This window comes from Gavialis gangeticus, unplaced genomic scaffold, assembly GCF_001723915.1.
Source record: "Gavialis gangeticus isolate Ggan-Ray unplaced genomic scaffold, GavGan_comp1, whole genome shotgun sequence".
Lineage (NCBI taxonomy): Eukaryota > Metazoa > Chordata > Crocodylia > Gavialidae > Gavialis > Gavialis gangeticus.
This window is the reverse complement of record NW_017729018.1, coordinates 10938588-10947125: the sequence shown is the minus strand read 5'-3', so window position 1 is coordinate 10947125 and position 8538 is coordinate 10938588. Positions and strand designations below refer to the sequence as shown.

Here is an 8538-nt window from a genome sequence, read left to right as displayed (position 1 = left end):
GAAATGTGCCGGCCAACAGCCGATTTTTGCCGAGGTGTAAAAGATTCCAGATCAATTTAGGGTGACTTATTATTATTTGACCAGAAGCCATAAGAAAAGAAGCACTGATGTAATGTCAGGTCCCGGGGAGATTTTGGCAACAGCCTTTGCTGCTCAAAGAATCTGTAGAACGGGTATTTACGTAGAGTTCGTCCAGTTGCGGAAGTTGGAGCGTGTGCAATTTTTTAAGTGCCTATCCATGAACTGATTTCCAGTCAACACCTGGCTGAGTTCAGCAGGGAGTCTTTTTACCCAGACAAGTTGCTGGCTGTTCCCCTGTGCTCCAGGCATTGCGTGTCTGAGCTGTGTTTCTCCTTGTTCCTCTCTCCTGCAGGGTTGGGCTCTTCCCCATGCTATGGCGGGCTGCTTCTGCTGCTGCCGTAAGTGCCCCCGTTTCTTGTCGGAGGAAGACAGAGCTGCCGTCCTGGCAGACAAAGAAATCCAGAAAATACTGCGGGAGCAGAAGAAGCAAGACAGGAGGGAGGTGAAGCTGCTGCTGCTGGGTAAGTCGTTTTGGGGAGCACACGTCCCTCGAGGGGCCAGGTCACCCTTCAGGAGAGAACGCACCCGGGTGGGGCAGAGCCCCTGTGTGAGATGCCGCCTCAAATAGCAACGCTGAGCTCTATCCAAAGCTTCCTTGGCTCCAGTCCCTCTATCCTCCAGCTATCATGGGTCAGGCATTTTAGAGGCTTCCACTTTGGACGTGGATCTCCAAAGCACACGTGCACTGCTCCCCCAGCCATCGTGGGAGGCTTGGTTGGTATGGCCTCCTGCCAACCAGGAGCAAAGGGCTAATAAGCTGTTCCTTGGGCTCAGATCCATCCTGTGTGCCGGCATGGATCTGGCCGGCTTTGTGCTGATGCTAGAGTAACCTTGGGGACTGAAGTTTGTGTATCAGGCCTCCTGGTAAGGGCACGCCACTCTGCCCACTTCGAAGCTTTGCAGTCTGTTCGATCCTTCCCTCTCCCCTGAGGTCCCCTCAAGGGGTGTCAGCCAGGCTGCTTGTCCTGGCAGGTCTGTGACGTGGAGGCCCATCAGCTAGGAGCTTGGCTGAAGCCCACCCACCCTTCTCTCGCATTGTCTGTCAGCCAGCAGCAGTCGACAGCTGAGGTCTGGGACATGAGGCCTTTCCTCTTTTAGGAACTAGTCTGAGCGAGGCGAGCTGACTGCAGATTCATCAGAAATTGCTGCTTCTGAAATGTGGCCTTCAGTCACTAGCTCTCCAGGCATGCACTTGGGAGATACAGACGCCCATGCAGCGAGAATCGATCGCTGTTGGCCAGAATGACTTGGTCTTGGGGAAAGAAGCCAAAATCTTCCAACTTGGGCTTGTGCAGGGAGATGCCTTCAGCCAGGTTTAGGTATTGGATAATGGGCCTGGTTGTTCCAAAGCTGTTGAGCACCTGGCTCGCTCTTGATGAAAAGCTATTGGGAACTCCTCAGCATCTCTGGAAATCCAAGGCTGCCAACTTGGGCTTGGACCATCTTGGCCTGAGTGACCGTGGCTCTGTTCTTCAGCTTTTTCCTGCTGTAGAGTGCTTCATGAGACCCATCCCACCTGCAACAGGGAGGTCACCCCACTGAAGGGGAAGAGGGAAGGTCACCGAAAGCAATAGGTGTGAATCCTGGAGAGAGAATAAGATGGGGAAAGGTTGGAGGTGGGAAGAGGACATGATCTTCCTCGTCCTTAAGTATCTCTCCAGCTGGGCATGGTTGAATTGGCAAGGGAGTGGTGAAGAAGTGCCTCCATTGGCTGGGGAGTTATGGGCAGCCCTCCAGTGCCCCACGGCCCCACGTCCTCACTGGTGTCTGACGTCTTTCTCCTCTCTGGTGCTCACAGGCCCTGGCGAGAGCGGGAAGAGCACGTTCATCAAGCAGATGAGGATCATCCATGGGTCGGGCTATTCAGAAGAGGATTGCAAAGCATTCACCAAGCTAGTGTATCAGAACATCTTTGCCGCCATGCAGGCCATGACTGGGGCCATGGAGACGCTGCAGATCCCCTATGCCCAGCCAGAGAACGTGGTGAGTGAGGAGGGGAAGGGGGCAGTGAGATGGTTTGGGGCAGGGGCAGAGCTGCTAGATCTGGGGCTGCTTTAGGAAGCACCACTGAAAGCAATGGAGCTGCCCTGAAAGTCTGTGCTCCCCCCGCACCTCCCCCAGAGCCATTTTGGAGCTGCTTGTATTACCTCCAAACAGGAGCAATGGCCCCTGACTTAAGGCTCAGGGCTGGTTCAAGCTCCTTTTGGTAGGAGATGCAAGAGGGGTTTCACTGCCACTGACTCCCTGTGGAATATCAGGCAAGTCACTTAGCATTCTGGTGCTTCCACCTGTGAAATGGGAACAAGAGCTACTCGCCTGCCTCACGAGGGTGCTGTGAAGGTAATTGCAGCTCAGCACTATGGTGATGGGGACCAGAGCTAGAAAATGTAGTCCTTGGTTAAAGCTAAGCAGCCAACTGGAGGCAAAGACCCCAGGAGTCCTTCCACCTTCCCCTTTAACCTGCCCCCAAGTCTCTACCATTTGGTTCCTCCACGCAGAGCGGGGAGAGCAGTCTGAGCTGCAGGGGCCGAGTCAGGTCAGGAGCTCTGGATGAGGTGTCCGAGGAGACAGCTTTTCCCTTGCCTTGTTCTGTCGCTTTCTCCCCCTCGCAGCACCATGCCCAGCTGGTCATGGGAGTGGATGCCTATAAGGTAGTGAGACTCAATGAGCCATACGTCAGTGCCATCAGGGAGCTGTGGAGAGATGCTGGGATCCAGACGTGTTATGAGAGACGAAGGGAATATCACTTGCTGGACTCTGCCTTTTAGTGAGTTGCCCCAGCCATGCATGCATGCATGTATGTGTGCGCATGAAAATCCTTTCTCTAGGGTTTCACGGCTAGCGGTGAAGGCTAACGGTCCCACTCAGAGGGGCAGTGAGGGCCTGGACTGAGCATAGATTACCCTTGGTGATACCTGTGTACAGCACCTAGCTTGCTGTCTGCTGCAGCCTTATAGTATTATAAATGACAACCCGGTAAATGTGACTAGGCTTTGCTGGGAACCAGAGCTGCCAACAGATCCCAACACTTTTTGCTTTTGAGTCTTGTTCCCATGTGACCAAATGCAGAAATCTCACGGGAGCCTTTGAGCCTCTTTTCCTGACCCCAGCACCTGAAATCAGGGCTACTTTGAGGCTTGGTGAGGTTTCCCAGCCAGCAGTGCCATCCTGGCTGCTCTCACAGGCTCCAAAGACCTTGCATTATGTGCTTGTGGGTAGGAGTGTGGTTAGAGCGCCGGGGTAAGAGGCAGGACTCCCGAGTCCTATTGCATGCACTTCCCCATCAGATTCAGATTATCCTTCCTGCTGGTAAGGCTGCTGTTCTGTGCATTGCGGTAATGCCTGGGAACCCAGACAGGGTCCAGAGCCCTGCTGTGCACGGTGCTGTAAAAGCACAGGGGAATATCATTCCTATCACTGCCACAGGGCTTAGAGAGCAGGGGCAGAAGGGGCTGACTCTGTCCTTGTCCCTGTCTGCCTGCAGCTTTCTATCCAGCCTGGAGCGTATTGTGGAAGATGCCTACATCCCCACCGCGCAGGATGTCCTGAGGAGCCGGAGGCCGACGACCGGCATCAACGAGTACTGCTTCTCGGTGAAGAAGGTGACCCTCAGGTGAAGCTCCTGGCAGGCAGTCCTATGAGCTGGGCCTCCTACGTCCAAGCTCCCATCTCAGCTGCACCTTTGCCTGCGTGCCGTTGCCTCTGTGCCAGCCATGCCCCCTGCGTGCCATTACTGGTAGCGGGGGACTCTGGTCATTCAAGAACAAGCACCCAGCACCTGCATGTTGCATGAGCTTCCCTGCCTGTTTCAGGCAGGCAAATCCATCCTGGGGGGTTGCTGTGCACTGCTTAGCTGCTGCGCTCCACCCCAGAGCTGGCTGCCTGCTTCTGGCACTAGATCGGCCTTGAGCAGGCTCCAGCAGCCCTCCTCGTCCCTCCCAGAGGCCTCTCAGCAGCTCGTCCTAGCTAGCAGCATGATCCAAGCCAAGACCCAGCTCCTAACGCACCTTCCCTCCCTCCCTGCAGGATCGTGGACGTGGGGGGGCAGAAGTCGGAGCGCAAAAAATGGATCCATTGCTTCGAAAATGTGATTGCCCTAATCTACCTGGCCTCTCTCAGTGAGTACGACCAGCGCCTGGAAGAGAACAGCCAGGAGGTAAGGAGGCCTGAGGGACATGGGGCTCAGGCAGCACATCTGGTAATGCAGGCCAGGGCCTGCGGGGAGCTGTGCACAGCTCTCGGGCTCGAGGGGACTCTCTGGAGCGGGTCAGCTTTGATTTGCCCCAGGGCATCCTAGAGCACGGCACGTCTGTATGGGAGTGGAGAGCTGAGATGATGGGCTCAGCGTTTCCCCTCCTGCCCCTGCTGCAGAACCGGATGAAAGAGAGCCTGGCTCTTTTCCGGACCGTCCTAGAGCTGCCCTGGTTTCGGAATGCCTCGGTCATCCTCTTCCTGAACAAGACCGACATCCTGGAAGACAAGATCGCACACTCGGACCTAGCCGACTGCTTCCCGGCCTTCCCAGGTGACCTGCTTTCGATCCAGCGCTTTGGGATTCCCCCCTGCAGGCATTGCAGAAACCCTTCTTCTCCCACCCAGCTCTGCGGGGACGCTTTGTCGCTGTGTGCAGCTGTTGGTGACCCTGTGTGCGTTGCTTGTCCTAGCTCTGGCCCAGGCGGCTCCAACTGGTACAGGTTGAAGCCACTCTCATTAGTATCTGGTGGCTTCCCAGAGGGAGAAAGCAGTGAGTAGAGCACTGGGTGGGGACTCAGGAGATCTGAGCTTTGTTTCCATCTCTGCTATGGGCTTTCTGGAGGGGCCTTAGCTGCTCCCCTCTCTGAGCCTCAGCTTCTGCATCTGTATAAGGGGACCAACGTCGCCAACCTCCATTGGCTAAAGAAGAAAAGAACTGGTGTGGGCAAAATTGGTGTGGTTATCATGGGGGCTGTCACTGTTGCCAGTTACCTGTATAGCACCTAGTGCACCGGGCTCCGGGTCCTTGATGCGGGTGCCCCAGGCAGGGCTGTGATTTGAATTATAAAGATTTTATTTCCATAGATGCATCAGGAAAGTGAGGTACGGTCAAGGCATGTGATCTCACGGGTTCTCTTCTCCGCCAGGGCCCAAGCAGGATGCTGAGGCTGCGAAGCACTTCATTTTGGAGATGTACACAGAGAGGTACAAGCAGTGCTCAAGTGGACGTGGGCCCTCCCAGACCTCCAAAACCAGGTGTCTCTACCATCACTTCACCTGTGCCACGGACACGCACAACATCCGCAAGGTCCTCAAGGATGTCCGGGATGTGGTCCTGGCCAGCTACTTGGACGATATCAACCTGCTGTGATGGGACGGGCTCTGCTGGGGAATTAGCTGGGTGTCGGGACAGGAGGCTTTGGCTGCTGCTCCTCATACACCTGGCTCGGGAGGCAGGAAAGAAACCAGCCAGGGCACCCTTCATGCTGGGCATGCAAAAAGAACAGCTCTTGACATCTCCCTGGTTTGGAGACCCTCGGTGGACCAACTTTCCTGATGACCTCCTGCAGGGGTCCTTTTTAGAGCTGTCTTCAGAGACCCACTTCTGGCTTGCCTCTGGGTCACTTTTAGCCTCCCTGCCTTTCTGATGGGGACTGAATGCTCCTGACTTTGTGCCTAGGATTTGGCTCCAGAAAGGGCTCCTGTTCCTCTCCTCCGGGGTTGTTCTCATTTTCCTTGCCAGGGGAGGGGCTGCTTTGGTAGCCGACCCATCTGCAAAGCACTCGGGGCGCTGAGGCTGTTTGTAGAGACTAATAAAGAATGGAGAGATGCAGTTATTTTAAAGAGAGGAGCTGTGCAAAGTCCTTCCAGCCACAGGACTGCATCACTGCTGTCTTTCGCTGGTGGAGAGGTCAGGGTGGGATGTGCATTTGCACTAGGATACCTCTGATCTGTACTCCAGAGACCAGGTTACTCACAAGGCAGTCGGAGAGCAATGAAGAATTGCAGTAGTGCAAGGACAGGGCTGCTCGAGCCACATCCTTTCAGGCCTTCCCCATCTCCGCTCAAGTCCCCTCCTTCCTTCCTCACACAGTCTCGGCTGGGGCCTGATAGGACTCGCTGCTAAAGGCAGAGGAGACGCCTCGGGACTCATTTCAGTCACAATCGTGCTTGGTTTCAGTTCACGCTCGTACTGTGAGCTGAGACCAAGCTGGTACTGAGGCTGCTTGGTACAGAGCTGAGCTGGTACCCAGGACCAGTGCCCCCTTGTCTTGCAACACATCCTTTTACTGGATGCATTACAGGGGAACCTGATGCTGCCTGGCTCGGTTCTCCCTCGGGGTCACCGTGTCCTTTGTCCACGTGGGTGCTGCTGCTTGCAGCTTAGATATGCGTGGGGTACGTGGATGGTGCATGTCCCCAGGAAGAGATGGGGATGGGGCAATGAGATCTCAGCCTGGGAAGGAGATGAGTGGGAGATGGCAGGGAAGGGGCAAGGAGCTCCTGCTAAGGAAGACTGGACCCAGAGCAGGGAGGCAGGTGAGTGTGGCGGGGTGGAGATGGAGGAGCTCAACTGGGACTAGGTGGGCTTGGGGGAAGGCCGGATCCTGGGGAACCCAACAACAGAGCAGAGATGCTGTGAGGTGTGGGGTGGCTGTAAAAGGGAGACTTTGAAAGCTCACAGCAGCTAAAGGCATCCAGCTACCTCAGTTCGACCCTGCTGGATCGCTCGAACACCGGTGGCCAAGCTGGCCCCTGTAGAGACCCAACGGTGGGAGGAGAGGTTTCAGTGGCCAGAAGAAACCATGTCTACCAGGTAGATACCCAGGCTGGCAGGGCACCGTCTTGGTGGGGGACTCGTCTGAGAGCCTGCAGAGCTGGCTGCGGTGGGTGCCCAGCCTCTGTGCCATGGGGCTGAGCTGCGAAGCGGGGTCCTGGATGTCCTGAGCAGGCCCAGCCTGTCGTTCCCATCCAGCAGACTAGACCCATCTCCTGTGGAGGGAGCACATAGCCTCCAGCTTCAGAGTAAGGGGACGAAGCCCCTGCCCGAATCGAGCCCGGAAGAGAGTCTCCAATGCACAGCGGGTTTAAGCATGGGAGCAACAATGAAACTTTACAGACTGTGTTGTACTAGAGGCCAGACCAGATCAGCTGGAGTGGTCCCTCCAGCCTGGTCCTAATGAATTATCCTGGATTAAATTTCTCCCGGGCATTTCCCAACTCGTTTACACTATGTGACGTGCCCGTTTTGTGCGATCTCTGAAAAGAGAGTCCGGGTGGCTGAGAGGCCAGAGCGCTGGGCTGGGACTCGGCAGACCTGGCTACTAGAGAAATTTAGGTTAGATATTAGGAAAAACTTTCTCATAGGAAAACAGTGAAACGGGCTACCCAGAGAGGATGTGGGATCTCCATCCCTGGAGGTTTTTAAGGCCCGGCTAGACAAAGCTTTGGCTGGGATGATGTAGTTGGGGCTGGTCCTGCTTGGAGCAGAGGGTTGGACAAGATGCGACCTCCTGCAGTCCCTTCGCACCCTCATTTCCTGTGATGCTCTGATTCTGTACTAGCACTGACCAGCTCTGCTACTGAGATGAGTACCTTTTGGGCAGGTTACTCATTTCTGCATCTCAGTTTTCCCATCTGCAAAGCAGAGACACTGAGACAGGAAAAGTGGGTCAAAACCCACAGACGGAGAAACGCCAGGTACAGGGTGGGGACTCCTCATCAGAAGGTCCCCAGGTGCAAATGCGAATGTCATTGGGGATTGGAGGGATTTCTGTGTTTGAGCCATGACCCAAGCCTCCCTTTGTAATGTGAAGGCAGCCCATCCTCAGTCGCCTCGGGAGTCGGGACTGCATCTAATGCCACGCGCCTACTCGATTGTCCAGTGCCTCTCGCTGGGATCCCTGTGTTGGATGATGGGGTCAGCTGGAGTCAGACCCTCCGGATGCAAAGTGCCAGTCATAGGAAATGCAGGTGATGCCTGAGAGTGCAAGCACTGAGCTTATTGTATTAGGGATATTTGTCCTAAATGGGACTCTTCTTACTCCACAGAGCCGGCCCTGCTTTCTGAATCCTGCCCCGCCAGCCTGGTAGGGCAAGACCGGCACGCGTGTTCAGGGAGGCGCAGGAACGCTGCATTGGACAGGCAGCAAAGGTGTAACTTTGGCCCCTGTTGCACTGAAGAGCAAAGCTGCTGCTGATTTCAAGCAGGGCAGGATGTCCCTCATGGTAAGCTGGATGCAGTGTGCTTCACCCGCCCAAGCCAGGGCTCCCCTGATCTCAACCTCATGGAAAGATCAGATCAGCCCACTGCACCCTGACAGTGCCTGGAAATGGGAACCTGCCAGTGTGCGCCCAGGGGTCCACAGCTCTGGGACGGGGTGGGTAGGTACCTTGAGCAGGGCTATGTTGTCCTTCTTGGTACGGCGGTCGTAATTAGGGTGCGGGTGAGCACTCTGCACGGTGAAACTTTGCTGATTCTTC

At 55.5% G+C, this 8538-nt stretch overlaps 1 protein-coding gene across 1 annotated transcript; it reads left to right on the top strand.

The window, feature by feature from the left end:
• Positions 1 to 247: 247 nt before the first annotated feature.
• On the top strand, positions 248 to 5898 carry GNA15 (G protein subunit alpha 15; the record flags this gene model as incomplete). The annotated part of the gene is made up of 7 exons (XM_019513145.1): positions 248 to 542; positions 1880 to 2064; positions 2694 to 2848; positions 3566 to 3694; positions 4108 to 4237; positions 4453 to 4606; positions 5202 to 5898. Coding segments are annotated over 7 exons (1272 nt in total), but the record flags the coding sequence as incomplete, so codon positions are not given.
• Between the last annotated feature and the right edge of the window lie 2640 nt (positions 5899 to 8538).